Raw genomic sequence first — 19,300 nt, 5'->3', positions numbered from 1 at the left:
GAGGAGCGAGCCGTTGGAAATCTGTGCAATGGTTGTGAGGAGCGGCACAACGAGTCTCTTTCAAATGTTAAAGTACCCGGTTTTTTTGCAGCTCTCTTCCTCCCATTGTTTGCACACAGGTGTGCAGGCCCAGAAAATGTGAAGAACAGTTGCTGGAATTGGGTATGTCTAGTTTAAGGAAAAGAAGGACTAGGGCTGACGTGATAACACTGTTATAATATCTAAGGGGTCTATGGAGATTCTCAGTCATCCAGGTCCTGGTTGTCCCAAAGATGCTTTTTTTCAAGAGGCAACTGGACTTTCTTGTTTTTCTTTGAAGATGTTTCGCTTCCCACAACTTCTGGAGGCAAGCTGTTCCACTGGTTAATTGTCCTCACTATCAGGAAGTTTCTCCTTAATTCCAGGTTGCTTCTCTCCTTGGTCAGTTTCCAACCATTGTTTCTTTTCCTGCCCTCTGGTGCTTTGGAGAATAATTTGAGCCCCCTGTTCTTTGTGGCAGCCCCTCAAATACTGGAAGGCTGCTATCATGTCTCCCCTAGTCGTCCTTCTTTTGTCTAGACTAGCCAAACCCAAGTCCTTCAGCCGTTCTTCGCCTGTTTTAGTCTCCAGGCCTTTGATCATCTTAGTTGCTCTTCTCTGATTAGGGGTGAGAGGATGGCAGTCTTCCAATATTTGAGGGGCTGCCACAAAAAAGAGGGAGTCAGCCTATTCTGCAAGACACCTGAGGCAGGACAAGAAGCAATGGATGGAAACTAATCAAGGAGAGAAGCAACCTAGGACTAAGGAGAAAATTCCTGACAGGTAGAACAGCTAACCAGTGGGACACTTTGCCTCCAGAAGTTGTGGGTGCTCCATCACCATCACTGGAGGTTTTCAAGAAGAGATTTGTTCTCTTGCTTGAGCAGGGGGTCAGACTAGAACACCCCCAAGACCACTTCCAGCCCTCTTATTCTATGTTCTACATTTTTCTGCTTCGTATCTGAAGCAGACGAGCGTTTGCAAGCGGGGTCCACATATTTTTAGCCTGGCATGCTTCCTTCCAGCTCTTGTACCATGTGGGAGAGTCCTAAGTTATGTTTTTCCTTTCAAACTAAATTAATAAATACATCTGAAACCAAGTGGAAACATCTCAATGGGCTTCCCGGCATAAGTGACGGGAAGCGCACGTGCCCCAGAATTATTTAAAATACCTTTCCCCCAGCCCTTCCTACTCAGGCTTGGAAAGTGGACCTGGCCCCAGACCCAAAGGAAGGGTGCTGGACCCAAAGACAAATCTGAGACGTTGCACCAGGGAAACTGACCGTGGTCTGTTCTCTGCTCTCCCCCTGCCTAAGGTCTGACTTATTTCCTGCCGTGACAGTGACACTCATCCAAATTTAAGCAGAGCACTAGTTCGTTTCACGAGGCACATGCTTCCTTAATGTGCAATTCTTCTTGCCAAGCCAAAGTGCCCTGATATGTTAATTTCGTGGTGAGAACAGTGAAGGGAGCTAAAATTAAAAACCCTGCCTTGAGGATGAATGTCAGACGGAGCTATGAGGAGGAGGGACTGGAGAACAGGCTGGTGTCCAAGACGCGGGAGATAAATCTGTTGTCCCTCAGTGACGGCTTCCATATGTATTTGCTAGCACCTGACCTTTGAGCAAAAAAATGGTTGCGGCTGGCCAGACCTTTGTCACAAGCTGGCTCAACAAGAATGGCGAATATGGCTATTTGTGTAGTCCTTTCCGCACACTCGACGGAGATCGTCTAATTTTGCCTCTGCGGACCAGTCCGCTCTTTGCATTTCATTTATCGAGAAGTTAGAAAAGGTAGATAAATCCTCCTTTTAAAAAAACACACCACTGAATAGAATAATCCTTCATCTCTACATTGAGGCAACTTCGAGGAAAGAATAACGTTTGTGGACAATTGGATATGCAAGAGAACATCTAAATTGCTGGAAAAGTAATGGACTCAAGTGTCAGGCATGGATTGAGTCCCAAGGGTGTTTTTTTTTCCCCAAAAGGCAACTGTACTTTGTTTTTTCCCTGAAGACGTTTCACTGCTCATCCAAAGAAGCTTCTTCGGTTCCCGACTGAACGGTGGGGAATGGAAGGATTTATATTCCTTGCAGTCATCTGGTCGTTAGTACTCTCTCTGAGGATCATTGAGGCCACTTGGAGGTTTATCTGAGTGGGATAAACCTCCAAGTGGCCTCAACGACTCTCATAAAGAGTGCAAATGACCAGGTGGCTGCAAGGAATATAAATCCTTCCATTCTCCACCATTCAGTCAGAACTGAAGAAGGTTCTTGGATGAGTAGCGAAACTTGTCTTTTGAAAAAGCACCTTTGAGACAACCTGGATGACCTGGATGGCTGAGAATCTCCACCGACATTGATTGAGTGTTAGAAAGTTCTTCACATCTAACTTCATTTTTACTCACCCTTCTGCTTTCCTGTTCTCTGTTGGTTATTGCAGTTAGGATCTTCTGTATGCGATGTGTGAAATAGCCTTTGGGTAGCTCCACTTCCTTTTGAAACGTCTTCTAGCTTAATCGCTAAGCTCCCTTGTATACAGATAGTCCAAATAAGTACAACACAGAAGGATCCATGTGCATTGAATTTGGAGCTGAGGGTGGTTCCTATGTGTTGCATGTAAACATCTGAAGGATATTTCTCTTTCTTTTCTTTTTTCCAACCAAAGGGCAAAAAAAAAGAAGAGAATTTTGACTAATTTAACGGAAGTTTTAGAATTTGATTGAGGATATTTTATTTCACTCCTTCTTTTCCCTCTTCTCTTCTTCCTTCCTTTTTCTCTTTCTCTTTCTCTTTCTTTCTCCACCACCTTCTTTTACACCTTCTTCACCTCCTTCTCTTTTTCCTTCTTTCCATCTTCCCCCTCCTCCTCTTTCTCTCCTTCCTTCCTTCCCTCCTTCCCTCCTTCCTTCTTCCTCCCTTCCTTCCTTCCTTCTTCTCTCTCTCTTTCTCTTCCTTCCTTCTCCTCACTCCCTCTCTTCCTCCCTTCTCCTTCTCCTTCCTTCCTCCCTCCTTCCCTATTTCTCTTCCTCGTTCCTTCCTCTTTTGCTTCTTTCTTTCTTTCTTTCTTTCTTCCTTCCTTCCTTCCTTCCTTCCTTCCTTCCTTCCTTCCTTCCTTCCTTCCTTCCTTCCTTCCTTTCTCCTCTCTCCTTTCTTCCTTCCTTCCTTCCTTCCTTCCCTTGCTCCTCCTCCTCCTCCTCCTCCTCCTCCTCCTCCTCCTCCTCTACTTTTAATATATCACATTCTTTATAGTGGTGTTTCTATGATATANGAGGAGCGAGCCGTTGGAAATCTGTGCAATGGTTGTGAGGAGCGGCACAACGAGTCTCTTTCAAATGTTAAAGTACCCGGTTTTTTTGCAGCTCTCTTCCTCCCATTGTTTGCACACAGGTGTGCAGGCCCAGAAAATGTGAAGAACAGTTGCTGGAATTGGGTATGTCTAGTTTAAGGAAAAGAAGGACTAGGGCTGATGTGATAACACTGTTATAATATCTAAGGGGTCTATGGAGATTCTCAGTCATCCAGGTCCTGGTTGTCCCAAAGATGCTTTTTTTCAAGAGGCAACTGGACTTTCTTGTTTTTCTTTGAAGACGTTTCGCTTCCCACAACTTCTGGAGGCAAGCTGTTCCACTGGTTAATTGTCCTCACTATCAGGAAGTTTCTCCTTAGTTCCAGGTTGCTTCTCTCCTTGGTCAGTTTCCAACCATTGTTTCTTTTCCTGCCCTCTGGTGCTTTGGAGAATAATTTGAGCCCCCTGTTCTTTGTGGCAGCCCCTCAAATACTGGAAGGCTGCTATCATGTCTCCCCTAGTCGTCCTTCTTTTGTCTAGACTAGCCAAACCCAAGTCCTGCTGCCGTTCTTCGTCTGTTTTAGTCTCCAGGCCTTTGATCATCTTAGTTGCTCTTCTCTGATTAGGGGTGAGAGGATGGCAGTCTTCCAATATTTGAGGGGCTGCCACAAAAAAGAGGGAGCCAGCCTATTCTGCAAGACACCTGAGGCAGGACAAGAAGCAATGGATGGAAACTAATAAAGGATAGAAGCAACCTAGGACTAAGGAGAAAATTCCTGACAGTTAGAACAGCTAACCAGTGGGACACTTTGCCTCCAGAAGTTGTGGGTGCTCCATCACCATCACTGGAGGTTTTCAAGAAGAGATTTGTTCTCCTGCTTGAGCAGGGGGTCGGACTAGAACACCCCCAAGACCACTTCCAGCCCTCTTATTCTATGTTCTACATTTTTCTGCTTCGTAGCTGAAGCAGACGAGCATTTGCAAGCGGGGTCCACATATTTTTACCCTGGCATGCTTCCTTCCAGCTCTTGCACCATGTGGGAGAGTCCTAAGTTATGTTTTTCCTTTCAAACTAAATTAATAAATACATCTGAAACCAAGTGGAAACATCTCAACGGGCTTCCCGGCATAAGTGACGGGAAGCGCACGTGCCCCAGAATTATTTAAAATACCTTTCCCCCAGCCCTTCCTACTCAGGCTTGGAAAGTGGACCTGGCCCCAGACCCAAAGGAAGGGATGCTGGACCCAAAGACAAATCTGAGACGTTGCACCAGGGAAACTGACCGTGGTCTGTTCTCTGCTCTCCCCCTGCCTAAGGTCTGACTTATTTCCTGCCGTGACAGTGACACTCATCCAAATTTAAGCAGAGCACTAGTTCGTTTCACGAGGCACGTGCTTCCTTAATGTGCAATTCTTCTTGCCAAGCCAAAGTGCCCTGATATGTTAATTTTGTGGTGAGAACAGTGAAGGGAGCTAAAATTAAAAACCCTGCCTTGAGGATGAATGTCAGACGGAGCTATGAGGAGGAGGGACTGGAGAACAGGCTGGTGTCCAAGACGCGGGAGATAAATCTGTTGTCCCTCAGTGACGGCTTCCATATGTATTTGCTAGCACCTGACCTTTGAGCAAAAAAATGGTTGCAGCTGGCCAGACCTTTGTCACAAGCTGGCTCAACAAGAATGGCGAATATGGCTATTTGTGTAGTCCTTTCCGCACACTCGACGGAGATCGTCTAATTTTGCCTCTGCGGACCAGTCCGCTCTTTGCATTTCATTTATCAAGAAGTTAGAAAAGGTAGATAAATCCTCCTTTTAAAAAAACACACCACTGAATAGAATAATCCTTCATCTCTACATTGAGGCAACTTCGAGGAAAGAATAACGTTTGTGGACAATTGGATATGCAAGAGAACATCTAAATTGCTGGAAAAGTAATGGACTCAAGTGTCAGGCATGGATTGAGTCCCAAGGGTGTGTTTTTTTTCCCCAAAAGGCAACTGTACTTTGTTTTTTCCCTGAAGACGTTTCACTGCTCATCCAAAGAAGCTTCTTCGGTTCTGACTGAACGGTGGGGAATGGAAAGATTTATATTCCTTTCAGTCATCTGGTCATTAGTACTCTCTCTGAGGATCGTTGAGGCCACTTGGAGGTTTATCTGAGTGGGATAAACCTCCAAGTGGCCTCAACGACTCTCATAAAGAGTGCAAATGACCAGGTGGCTGCAAGGAATATAAATCCTTCCATTCTCCACCATTCAGTCAGAACTGAAGAAGGTTCTTGGATGAGTAGCGAAACTTGTCTTTTGAAAAAGCACCTTTGAGACAACCTGGATGACCTGGATGGCTGAGAATCTCCACCGACATTGACTGAGTGTTAGAAAGTTCTTCACATCTAACTTCATCTTTACTCACCCTTCTGCTTTCCTGTTCTCTGTTGGTTATTACAGTTAGGATCTTCTGTATGCGATGTGTAAAATAGCCTTTGGGTAGCTCCACTTCCTTTTGAAACGTCTTCTAGCTTAATCGCTAAGCTCCCTTGTATACAGATAGCCCAAATAAGTACAACACAGAAGGATATATGTGCATTGAATTTGGAGCTGAGGATGATTCCTATGTGTTGCATGTAAACATCTGAAGAATATTTCTCTTTCTTTTCTTTTTTCCAACCAAAGGGCAAAAAAAGAGAATTTTGACTAATTTAACGGAAGTTTTAGAATTTGATTGAGGATATTTTATTTCACTCCTTCTTTTCTCTCTTCTCTTCTTCCTTCCTTTTTCTCTTTCTCTTTCTCTTTCTTTCTCCACCACCTTCTTTTACACCTTCTTCACCTCCTTCTCTTTTTCTTTCTTTCCATCTTCCCCCTCCTCCTCTTTCTCTACTTCCTTCCTTCCCTCCTTCCCTCCTTCCTTCTTCCTTCCTTCCTTCCTTCCTTCCTCTCAATCATACATCTCCTTCCTTCCTTCCTTCTTCTCTCTCTCTTTCTCTTCCTTCCTTCTCCTCACTCCCTCTCTTCCTCCCTTCTCCTTCCCCTTCCTTCCTCCCTCCTTCCCTATTTCTCTTCCTCGTTCCTTCCTCTTTTGCTTCTTCCTTCCTTCCTTCCTTCCTTCCTTCCTTCCTTCCTTCCTTCCTTCCTTCCTTCCTTCCTTCCTTCCTTCCTTCCTTTCTCCTCTCTCCTTTCTTCCTTCCTTCCTTCCTTCCTTCCCTTGCTCCTCCTCCTCCTCCTCCTCCTCCTCCTCCTCCTCCTCCTCTACTTTTAATATATCACATTCTTTATAGTGGTGTTTCTATGATATAATAAAACCACTTTTAGAAAGGATAGGCCAGATCATTTCAGATTGGTACCACCAATATCAGGAATCGTCAGCAGGCATAAAATTTTAGAGAAGGCATTTGACAGCTGAAACCACCTTAAAGAGAAACTCTGGTTTATCGTATCATCTGCACATTCTCCCCAACAAGAAGCTTTTGATGGCTTACGAGCACCATGGAAACTGAAAATAAATAACACGAAACAGAGTATGATTAAATGGGCTGCATTAACAGAGTGATAGAATCAAGATCACGTGAAGTATTAATACCACTTTACAATGCCTTGCTAAGGCCACTCTTGGAATACGGCATCCAGTTTTGGTCACCACGATGTAAAAAAGATGCTGAGACTCTAGAAAGAGTGCAAAGAAGAGCAACAAAGATGATCAGGGGACTGGAGGCTAAAACATACAAGGAACGGTTGCTGGAATTGGGTATGTCTAGTTTAATGAAGAGAAGGACGAGGGGGGACATGATAGCAGCCTTCCAATGTCTCAGGGGCTGCCACAAAGAAGAGGGAGTCAAGCTATTTTCCAAGGCACCTGAAGGCAGGACAAGGAGCAACAGATGGAAACTAATCAAGGAGAGAAGCAACCTAGAACTAAGGAGAAACTTCCTGACAGTGAGAACAATTAACCAGTGGAACAACCTGCCTCCAGAAGCGGTGAATGCTCCAACACTGGAAGTTTTTAAGAAGAGACTGGACAGCCATTTGTCTGAAATGGTATAGGGATTCCTGCCTGAGCAGGGGGTTGGACTAGATGACCTCCAAGGTCCCTTCCAACTTTTATTATTATTATTATTATTATTATTATTATTATTATTATTATTATTATTATTATTATTATTATTATTATTATTATTACTATTATTGGGTCCTAGGAAAGCCTAAATTCCTTGAAGTTTCCCCATGTCATTAACTAATGGGACCTCCATTGGTTCCAAGGAGGAGGGTATCAATTTTTCCCACTCAACAATTTCTGCTGCTGTTGCAAGAACAGACTTTGAATTTCGGCTGTTTAGACCCCATCAGCTTTAATTAGCCCGAGTTTGGCAGCTGAGATCCAAGATGGTGGCAGGGGAATAGAAAGCAATTGTGCAACTCATTAGAGGACAATCTTGGCCATTCAGGGTCTCATCAGGTGGAACCTGAATGCCAAGTGAGGGGATCAGTTGGAACGGACTCTGCACAGATAGGTTGGAGAAGAGAAGTCATCAAATAGCTCTCCAGATCATTGGGAGGAAGTTTGATTTCTCCAGTTCTTTCCAATACAGGTTCTAGAGAAAAGAAGAAACAGGGGAGACATGATAGCAGCATTCCAGTATTTGAGGGGCTGCCATAAAGAAGAGGGGGTCACATTATTCTCCAAAGCACCAGAGGGAAGGACGAGAAACAATGGTTGGAAACTGACCAAAGAGAGAAGCAACCTGGAATTAAGGAGAAACTTCCTAACAGTGAGGACAATTAACCAGTGGAACAGCTTGCCTCCAGAAATTGTGGGCGCTCCATCACTGGAGGATTTAAGAAGAGACTGGACAGCCACCTGTCTGAGATGGTATTGGTTCTCCTGCTCAAGCAGGGGGCTGGAGTAGAAGACCTCCAAGGTCCCTTCCAGCTCTATTCTATTCTATTCTGAACCCAAACCAAATATACCTTTACAGAATACAGAACAGCAAAATTTGTCCTTAGTTCTAGATTGCTTCTCTCTCTTTGATAAGCTTCCATCCGTTACTTCTTATCCTGCCCTCAGGTGTTTTGGAGAATAGGTTGACCCCTTCTTCTTTGTGGCAGCTTCTTAAAAAAAACCTCCCATGATGGAGCACCCCAACTTCTGGAAGCAAGCTGTTCCACTGATTAATTTGTTCTCGCTGTCAGGAAATTTCTCCTTAGTTTCAGGTTGCTTCTCTCCTCCATTAGTTTCCATCTGTTGCTTCTTGTCCTGCCTTCAGGTGCTTTGGAGAATAGCTCGACCCCCCCCCCCTCTTCTCTGTGGCAGCCCCTCAAATATTGGAAGACTGCTATCATGTCACCCTTCCTAGTCCTTTTTCTCCTGATGAAGTTCACAAAATAGATTGTCCTCCCAATCTGAAAGCAGGTCACAGGTCTGAAATACAAAAAAATATAATTGCAATGGTTCCAGTCTATCTGTTTTTGCCATTTCGGAAAACAGATTTAGCAAGCTTGAAAACACCACCACCAAATCTTGAAGACCTTCAGATCAGAGGGAAACGAGGCAGAGGAAAAAAAGAAAGAAAAAAAGCAGGTGGGGATGTGGGGCTCATGAGAAGAAGCTTCTTCACAAACTAATTTGAATCCTGAGCTTCTTAATTACAAAGCCGCCAGCTTTGTTTCGAAGAAACGAAAGCCCACATTTGGAGCAGAAGAGGAAGCAAATAAATATTTCTCAACATTTCACGGGGGAATTTCCACGATTGCTCGGAAGAATCTGCGTCTCGACTGTACAGATTGTTTATGAGAACATTTTAAATCCTGAAAACAAAATGTTGATGGTTTTTTGTGCTTGTTTTAATTGTATCATGGTATCAAAATTGTTTATTTTCCTGCTGTCTCGTGAGCCGTGGCAATAGTTCTTACTCAGCGGAGCAGCAATTGTCCCAATTTTGCTGTCTTTGGTTTAATGATATGTTGTATTAATTTTGAGGGAGGCAAAAAAAAATTGCTATTCATAAAAATTGAATGCATTAGGAATTAATTGTGCTTTTTCTCACCGATTACTTCCTCTGCAGCCGAAAGTGCTGCCGAAAATCCTATTTTGGAATCAAAATTTGATTATATTTTAGGAACAGCTGCATCCTAAACTAAAGTTGCTCGCTGTTAGGTTTTGTTCTCCGATATAATAATAATAATAATAATAGTAAAGTTGGAAGGGACCTTGAAGGTCATCTAGTCCAACCCCCTGCTCAGGCAGGAAACCCTATACCATTTCAGACAAATGGCTGTCCAGTCTCTTCTTAAAAACTTCCAGTGTTGGAGCATTCACCGCTTCTGGAGGCAGGTTGTTCCACTGGTTAATTGTTCTCACTGTCAGGNCTGCCTTCAGGCGCTTTGGAGAATAGCTTGACTCCCTCTTCTTTATGGCAACCCCTGAGATATTGGAACACTGCTATCATGTCCCCCCTCGTCCTTCTCTTCATTAAACTAGACATACCCAATTCCAACAGCCGTTCCTTATATGCTTTAGCCTCCAGTCCCCTAATCATCTTTGTTGCTCTTCTCTGTACTCTTTCTAGAGTCTCAACCACTTTTTTACATCGTGGTGACCAAAACTGGATGCAGTATTCCAAGTGTGGCCTTACCAAGGCCTTGTAAAGTGGTATTAATACTTCACGTGATCTTGATTCTCTCCCTCTGTTAATGCAGCCTAGCACTGTGTTGGCCTTTTTGGCAGCTGCAGCACACGGCTGGCTCATATTTAGGTGATTGTCCACTAGGACTCCGAGGTCCCTCTCACAGTTACTACTATTGAGCAAGGTGCCACCTATGCTGTACTTGTGCATTTGGTTTTTCTTGCCTAAATGTAGAACCTTGCTTTTTTCACCATTGAATTTCATTTTCAATATTGCTGAGATTACCGCTCTTCTCGGAATAAAATGCACTCTGTGCATGCTTAGAAGTAGCAGCAGTCCAACTGCAAACTCTCTCTGATGTTCTTCAGTTTGTATTCAGATTCTCTTTGTATTTATTTTGCAGAGATGAAACTTCTTAAAAACAGGAAGAGGGGGTGAAGCTTTCTCTAGAAATCTATGGAGATTCTCAGTCATCCAGATCATGGTTGTCCCCAAAGTGCTTTTTCAAAAGGCAACTGGACTTGTTTTTTTTCTTTGAAGACATTTTGCTTCTCATCCAAGAAGCTTCTTCAGTTCTGACTGAATGGTGGAGGATGGAAGGATTTTTAATCCCTTGCCGTCATCTTGTCATTTGCACTCTTTCTGAGAGTCATTGAGGACACTTAAGAGGTTCCTTCTGTGCCTTCAGGATCACCCAAGTAGTGCAAATGAGAGTGAAACACTGGTCAGCACTTCCAAGCAGGCTCCACACCCATTTGCACTATTGAGGTGACCCTGAGGGCATATAGATGAACCTCCAAGTGGCCTCAACGATCCTCAGAGAGAGTACTAACGACCAGATGACTGCAAGGGATATAAACCTTTCCGTTCCAAATTCTGCAGGGTTTTAAAAGGCCAGACAACTTTAGTAAGCAGACGAAAAAGCCTACAGAAATATTTTGGGTGGCTGATAACCTGGGGCCATCTTTTCCCAGTTGTATTTGAAGGACCATCTTTTCCCAGTTGTATCTACCTGATCCACCGGAGCTGGGAGTTGTATTTACCTGATCCACTGAACCACAGAGGTAGGGCAGGTTCCAGGTCATCTCTATTAAAGAGGTCCATCTGGTGGGACCAAGAAGAAGGATTTTGAAGGTGAAGGTTCGTTCTCCGAGCTTGTGGGTTGGTTTCCAAATGTTTCATTACCAGGCTAGATAACATCTTCATTAGAGTTTAGGACAGGGGTGTCAAACTCAATTTCACTGAGGGCCACATCAGCATTGCGGTTGCCCTGGGGCGGGGGGGTATGGCCAGAGTGGGTTTGGCCTACTGGGTGGGCGTGGCCAGTTCTACATCATTCGCGTCAAGGGTGCCTATGGGGGCCTGGGCAGGAGTGGGACATCTGAGGGTCTCTGGCAGAAGGGGGTGGGACCGGGGAAAGTGCCAAGGCATGGTCCACCGGGGCAAGTGCCAAGATAGCCACCACAAAATTGTACATTGGCTCCTGGCTGGCCTGGGCCAGGGCCAAGGCAGCGGGGGCCGTTCCCTCACTGTTTTCAGGATGGCTTCGTGGGCCACATGAAACCACTTTGCAGGCCGCATCCGGCCCCCGGGCCTTGTGTTTGACATGTCTGGTTTAGGAGATGTCTGTGTTGGTGTTCTTCTGTTTATAAGGGCTTCAGGTGTGGGTGTATCAAGTGAGGGTCCTGTGATGGGTCAGGTGTGAATCATCAGTGAGAAGCTTGTGATGGGTCTTGTGATGGGGAGGGTCTGGGTTGTTGGGAGGCGAAGTGCTGGTGGGAGGGGGGCCTGCACGGGATGGTTGAGGGCCGGTGTTGTCTCTGGCTGGCTATGTGGTTGATTTGGACCCTGAGGGGTTTGTAGGCTGATTGTAGGTCAAAGTGTCTGTTGATGGAATTGCTTGTGGAGTGCCAGTATTCTAGGACAGTGGTTCTCAACCTATGGGTCGCGACCCCATTTGGGGTCGATCGACCATTTCACGGGGGTCACCAAGCAAGGCTGTCCGCCATTTTTTCCCCCTTTTCCGGCGGGTGCCTTACCTCCCTTGGGCTGGGCCAGCTGGTGGTCGGCCTGCTCCGTCTCTGCCGCTTGCCAGCTACGCCTCGGCCGGCGCAGGGGGCAGAACCACGCATGTGTGGCACTCCCGGGCAGGGAAAGTCTTCGACTTACGACCGGTTGGGTAGTCCTCGACTTACGACCGGTTTAGTCCTCAACTTATGACCGGTTTAGTCCTCGACTTACGACCGGTTGGGGGTCACGGCATTAAAAAGGTTGAGAACCACTGTTCTAGGAACTCACGAGCCTGGGTGGCCAATGATTTTCGAGTTGCTCCAATCAAACTGGTGTTGTTGGGTGTTGGTGTGGGTAGAGATTAAGGATTTGAGATGGTGGCATTTGACTGCCAGCCGGTGTTCATGGATCCTGGTTTTCAATTGATGTGATGTATGTCCAGTATAGAATTGGTTGCAATCATTAACAGTTTTATTTTGTAGGTGACATTGTTTCTTTCGTCCTTCTGTATCTTGTCTTTGGTCCTGGATAATTCCAGAAGAAACATCTTTTCTGTGAGTGGCTCCCTGTCTGTGGAACAGCATCCTTGGTGTTGGTGTGGGTAGAGATTAAGGATTTGGAATTGTGGCATTTGACTGCCAGCCGCTTTTCGTGGATCCTGGTTTTTAATTGACGTGATGTATGTCCAAGGTAGACTTGGTTGCAATGGGTACAGTTGATTTTGTAGGTGACATTGTCTGTGGAACAGTATCCTTGGTGTTGGTCTGGGTAGAGATTAAGGATTGACCCCCAATTTGACACTCTTTGGAAAGGCCCTGAAGACCTGGTTTTGCCAGGTGGGCCTGAGGACTTCAGAGTGATATGGAGCCCATCAAGTGGTTGGTTTGTTGTCCCCAGGATAACGTTTCTTACAGTGGGAACAATTAATCAGTGGAGTGGCTTGCCTCCAGAAATTGTGGGTGTTCCATCACTGGAGGGGGTGGGACTAGAAGACCTGCAAGGTCCTTTCAACCTGATTATTCTATGTTCTATATTCTGTAATGTTAATGGTTGAATCTAAAGCTATCCGCACTTCAGTGCCCCCATTTTCAATTCTAATGAGATATACATGGCCTTTTTTTTTAAAGTCAGCATGTGGATTATTTGAGTCCCGCTTTCTCACTGCATTTATCTGAAAAGAAAAGCAGGCATGTCTCCTTCAATAAGTCCTCTTCATAATGGGGGTTTAGGTCACCTTAAATCAGGCATGGGAACATGTAATGGAGCCTTTATTGTTTGCCTCTGATCTTCCTTTCTGAAGTAGGTGCAGACCTTACATTCAGCCTCACCTTAACAAAGAGAGCCCCGTCTTCTAGTAGTGTGAAATGTTCCTTTCTTGTTCTGCCCTTGAAACAAAAGTTTGGAGAAGAGGATTCTCGCAAGGGTGTTCATCTAGATTCTTCTCTTTTTTCCCCCCTTTTTCTTTTTTTCCCTTTTTCTTCTAGCTAATGTGCACTATAACTCCCGGAGTCAGTCTCTACGGTCGACAGATAACCGGAAAAGAGATGACATAGAAGACTTTCAGAAATACGGCTATCCTGCGCCACAGATAGGTACGTAGCCCAAATGTTAGAAAATGAAGGCAATGTAAAAGACCAACAGTTCCATATGTGAAGGCTCAAATTAGCCTTCCAGTTTGCCGCCGCGGCTGCTGCGGACATTGGAAGGCAAGCTCCGTCTTCCACGTCCGATTTCGCACTGCTGGGGGACCCTCGAAAGGGTCGAAAGTCACCCTGTAGGGGCGACAAGCAAGGAGGGGATCCCCGCTTGATCGCAGTAGGTCGGCAGCCCTTCTGCTCAATCCAGGGCAGCCCTCCAAACCGGCAGATGAAAGATTGGCCATAGAAATATGGCCCGTCACTAGGCTGCAGACAGCCGAAGTCAAACTTACCACCAGGCACCTATAAAGCAGCGCAGATGAGACTGGGTGAGATCTGGACCTCTCTTCAATCCTAAATATTTTTTCCACCTGTATAAGCTGCCCAAATTATTTTTTCCCCTGTGGAGAGAGGGAAGGGAAATTCTACCCCGCCCTCTAAAAACAGCAGCGACTGGCTATCCAGGGGAGTTTAAAACGCTGAAAGAATAACTCGATTCTAACTGGATTTTTATCTTTCTAAAATTTGAGGACTAAAAGATTTCTTATTCTTATTGAAGATCTGGGTTTTTACTTACAAAAAAACAAGTAAAATTGAAAAAGGATTGTCAAATTAGCCTGATTTTATTTTCATTAGGGCAGAAGAAACAAAGAGGGAAGATTAAACATTGAGAGGCCGTTTGGCTTCCAGATATTCACTTGTAAGCCATTATTGGTCTGTCTTAGACTAACATCCTTAACCTGGTTATAAAATTCACCCATGGGGGGGGATTTGCTCAAGATTCGGATCCATCAGTTAAGCAAACCAGTTGGGCATGAATAGCAATGTAAGTGTGCAGTCCTTGGTGCTTTTTGAGTTTGGTTGTTTCCTTTGTAGACATTTCATTACCCAACTAGGTGACAGCATCCGCATGGATGATGGTACCTAGTTGGGTCATGAAACATCTGCACGAAAAGAACCAAGCTCAGAGGGCACCAAGGATCCCACAGTTCAGCCCTGAGCTACAAATATGCTCTTCTACTGATAGCACAATAAGTGTTCTGTAGTATTCTCAGTTTGGCAGTTGACTACATAGCAATTGCTCATGGGCAGTTGCTAGTACCAGGAGAGTCCTCCGCTTATAACAGTTCATTTAGAGACTGTTCAAATTTACAACGGCACTGAAAAAAAAGGGACTTAAGACCCTCTTTCACACTTACGACCGTTGCAGCCTCCCCGCGGTCACGTGATTTATATTCAAATGCTTGACAACTGACTCATGTTTATGGTGCGAGTCGGTTGTCAAGCATTCGAATATAAGTCACGTGACCGCGGGGAGGCTACAATGGTCGTAAGTGTGAAAGAGGGTCATAAGTCACTCGTGTTTATGACGTGAGTCACGCTGCAGTGTCTCTGGGATCGGGCAATCCCCTTTTGCGACCTTCTGACAAGCAGACTCAAGGGGGAAAACCAGATTTCCTTCTCAACCGAGTTGCTAATTTCACAGCTACAATTGTTCAGTTACCAAATTTGTCAAGGAAAGACGTAAAACGGGGCAAAACTCATTTAACAAATTTCAATCAATCCATCAGAATAGAGCTGGAAGGGACCTTGGAAGTCTTCTAGCCCAACCGCCTGCTCAAGCAGGAGACACTAGACTTTTCTTCACTTAGCAACATAAATTTTGGTCGTAGGTTGCATATATAGGGGGCTACTTGCACTGCATTGTCAGGAGCAAAAATCAGGTCCATACATGAAGGTTTCAAATTAACAGATGTATTGCTACACTATGCACAGGAACCTTCTCATATAAGGGTCAGCATCTGGTTAGAGCTAGATCAGGGCTCCCCAATCCCCGGTCTATGGACCAGTACCGGGTTGCGGCATGCCAGCAACCAGTCTGCACAAACAAGCAAAGCCCCATCCACAGGATGCAGGCAACACACAAAACCACGCCCCCTCCGGGCCATGGAAAAACCTCTCTCCATGGAACCGGTCCCTGGTGCCCAAAAGGTTGAGGACCTCTAAGCTAGATGACAGTCAATGGTAACCAAGGGGGATGGGACTTTGTGACTGCATAAACCAGGGTCTCCAAACCTGGCAACTTGTGAGCTTCAATTCCCAGAATTCCTCAGCTAGCCAGTAAAGAAAACTCTTGGCTGCCATCTAGCAGAAATGCAGAACTTTGCAGCTCAAACGTGCTGCATTAGATCAATGAGCACACTTAATTAACCCAGATAAAGACAGGATGACTGGTTTAACCCCATGCAGCATTCTTACTTCGTTTTAATCTCGGGATGCCCCCAAAGTGTTTTTTTCAAGAGGCAGCTGGACTTTCTTTGTTTTTCTTTGAAGAGGTTTCGCTTCTCCTCCAAGAAGGTTCTTCCGTTCTGAATTGAGAAGCCAAACCTGCTCAGCAATGTGGCTGTGTTTATGCTCGTTTGCAGTTACGTTTTATGAAACATTGCTGAAAATCAGTATTTATTTCAGTTTGGGGCAAAACTGTGTCCATAGCAAGCTGTTGGTTCACTTAATAACTGTGGATTTACTTAACAACACTGCAAAAAAAGGTCGTAAAATCAGGTCATTTAGGTGACAGTTATTATTACGACATAACGACTGCAATGGGTAGACCCCATTGCAGTTGTTTCTTAAGGACTTACCTGCAATGGAATTCTCGCTTAATACATTCCCATTGAGTACCTGCATTATTTATATAGCTTGTATAATTGCCTACTTTTGACCTTGACATCTCAAGCAAGGACATGCTCCCTGTTCCCATGGTCCCACCTAAGGTTAAAGAAGAAATGTTGGCTCCCCAAGAGAGAGCACAACTTGGAGAATCCATGCCATGTCCCTCTTGACCCGTTTCCACCTCTCTCTAATGCAAAAAAAAAATGGGTGGTCAACCTCAGGATAAGGTAGTTTCCTGTGTTCTACACCTTGACAGGTGATCCAGCGGCGGAAGAGTGGTCGCCCTGGAGCGTCTGTTCGACCACCTGTGGGGAGGGCTGGCAGACTAGGACTCGGTTCTGTGTGTCGTATTCGTACAGCACCCAATGCAGTGGGCCCCTCCGCGAACAACGCCAATGCAACAATTCTGCAGTCTGTCCAGGTGATGACCTTCATGCGCCACCCCTCATTCCTTCCCCCTTCTCTCTTCCAGACACGGGGCAGGGTGTGCTTCCAGCTGAAAGAGCTTCAGCATCAAATCAGAGGGGGAACCGCAGAATTCTGCAATCTGTATAAATAATGCACACTAAACGCAACACCTGAAATAGTTTTTGCCTGTTGAGGTCTTGGCGTTCTCTGAGCTTGTATGTTGCGTGAAGATGTTTCATGACCCAACTAGGTAACATCACCAGTGCAACTGTCATCTAACGAGTTACAGAATAACAGAGTTGCAAGGAACGTTGGAGGATTTTCTCATCCGACTCCTTGCTCAAGCAGGAGACCTTAAACCACTCCAGATAAATGGATGTCCAATCTCTTCTTGAAAACCTCCAATGATGGAGCACCCATAACTTCTGGAGGCAGCCATTCCACTGATTAATTGTATTAAAAAATGTATCTTTCCTTCTAGCTTCAATCTCTCATTAAGCTTCCATCTCTTACTTCTTGTCTTGCCCTGAGGTTCTTTGGAAAATAGGTTGACCCCTTTCCTCTCTGTGACCCCTTTCCTCAAGTATTGCAAGACTGCTATCATGTCACTCCTAGTCCTTCTCTTCATTAGACCAGAGGTTCCAAGTTCCCACAACCGTTCTTCCTAGGGTTTACTGCAGTGGTGGGATTCAAATATGTGAACAAGCGGTTCTCTATGTGGATGCCACTTCTGGAAGTCCATTCTGGGCCTGGGCAACAAAAAATTAGCTACTGGTTCTGCCAAAGTGGTGCGAACCAGCGGAATCCCACCACTAGTTTACTGATGAAGATAATGGTACTGATGATATTACCTAGTTGGGTAATGAAACATCTCCAACTCAACAAATAAGTTCAGTAAGAACCAAGAAGCCCACAATTCAACTCTTAGCTACAGATGTTCGCTTTTATTGGATAGTTTCCCCTAACTTGTGTTATTTCTGAAAGGGCTTCAAGGAACTTGGACTCCGTTCCAAATCGCAGTGGAAAGAAAAATATCACCTTGTGGTTCCTGCCTGCCTGAGCGATTTCACCCACAAGCATATGTTTTCAGTTGCAAAAATAATTCAGTGTGTGCTGTTGAAAAGGGCAAACCAGTAAGATGGTGGCAGTGGGATGTTGGAGAGCTAATCTGTTTTGTGTTCTCATTAAAATACCCAGTTGATTCTCATCTCCGAAATTATATATCTATGGAAACCTGGACTCGGCTCTTATCAACACTTCTTTAAAATCACATGTATGCTTAACAAGCCACAAAGACATCAGGTGTACCCTGATATGGTTAGGCAAGTGATACAGATACTGTCAATTGTGCATCTTTTATGTGATGACACAAAGGACATGGTGCAACATTTGGATTCACATCTAGGAATGAATCCTGTTTAACTCTTGGGATGAAATTCTGCTCTGTGTTAGAGAAGACTTCTGTTTAGTTTAAGAAGTATCAGATCTGAGGGGTCTTCGGTGGTCTCTGAGCTTGGCTGTTTTCTTGCAGACTTCTCATGACCCAACTAGGTAACATCATCAGTGCTAGAAGGGAGAGGGGTTTGAGGAGGAGGAGGAGGAGGAGGACGACGACGACGACGACGACTGTGGGGTCCTTAGTGGTCTCTGAGCTCGGTTGTTTTCCTGTAGATGACCCAACTAGATAACATCATCAGTGCTAGAAGGGAGAGGGGTTTGTGGAAAGGAGGAGGAGGAGGAGGAGGAGGAGGAGGAGGAGGAGGAGGACAACGACGATGACTGTGGGGTCCTTGATTCTCTCTGAGCTTGGTGGTTTTCTTGCAGGTGTTTTATGACCCAACTAGGGGACATAATCAGTGCTAGATGGGAGTGGGGTGTGTGGGGGAAGAAGAGGAGGAGGAAGAGCAAGAGGAGGAGGAATGGGGTTTGCTGTCTATTTATATACTGGTGGTTTGCCCTGTCAGTGTTGATGGGCGTGTTCTTGAGTTGATAGAGCAAACCAGTTGTATTAAAACAGAGAAAAACCCCATTCCCTCCATCTGCAAGAAAATCACCAAGCTCAGAGAGCACCAAGACCACAGTCATTGTCGTCTTCCTCTTCCTTCTCCTCTTCACAAACTCCACTCCTTTGTTGCACTGATGATATTACCTAGTTGGGTCATGAAACATCTGCAAGAAAACAACCAAGCTCAGAGAGCACCAAGAACCCCACAGTCTTCCTCCTCCTCCTCCTCCTCCTCCTCCTCCTCCTCCTCTCCATAAACTCCACTCCCTTCAAGCACTGATGATGTGGCCCTGGCCTTGTCTCTGGCCGGTGGAGGATGGCCTGGAGGATCCTGGCTTTGGCCCCGTTCCAGCCGATGGAGAACTTGGTGTGGCCGAGACTGAAAACCCTTCCCCCCCTTTCTTCTTTTTGATCTCCCACAGCCGGACTTATGATTTAATCAATGTATCCGAGGACGGTCCTATTGGCCCTGCGCGATTCACCCCTCGCGCAGGCCTGGCCCATTAAGATCACAAGGGCCCACCTTGAGGATGGGGTTTGGAACCCTGAGAGGTGGCATGCTGCGGGTGCTAATAGAAAATTATTGAAATTGGCCAAATTAAGGTTCTTTTTAAAGGGGTGTTTTAATAAATTTTTAGGGGG

The 19,300-nt window shown here is 45.3% G+C and overlaps 1 protein-coding gene across 1 annotated transcript in view; it reads left to right on the top strand.

Moving 5' to 3' along the window:
- ADGRB1 (adhesion G protein-coupled receptor B1) overlaps nucleotides 1–19,300 on the top strand; it is a gene marked incomplete at both ends in the record, with an annotated part of 115,077 nt that overhangs the window by 9,740 nt on the left and 86,037 nt on the right. The window contains 2 exons of the mRNA XM_015826099.1: nucleotides 13,420–13,527; nucleotides 16,502–16,666. Of these exons, the coding sequence (XP_015681585.1) occupies nucleotides 13,420–13,527; nucleotides 16,502–16,666 (273 nt within the window). The remainder of the gene's footprint in view (nucleotides 1–13,419; nucleotides 13,528–16,501; nucleotides 16,667–19,300) is intronic.

The sequence above is a fragment of the Protobothrops mucrosquamatus genome, unplaced genomic scaffold (assembly GCF_001527695.2).
Source record: "Protobothrops mucrosquamatus isolate PMUCROS unplaced genomic scaffold, P.Mucros_1.0 scaffold2957, whole genome shotgun sequence".
NCBI classification, from domain to species: Eukaryota; Metazoa; Chordata; class Lepidosauria; order Squamata; family Viperidae; genus Protobothrops; species Protobothrops mucrosquamatus.
Note: the sequence above shows the minus strand (reverse complement) of the source record. Positions and strands in the feature narration are given on the sequence as shown.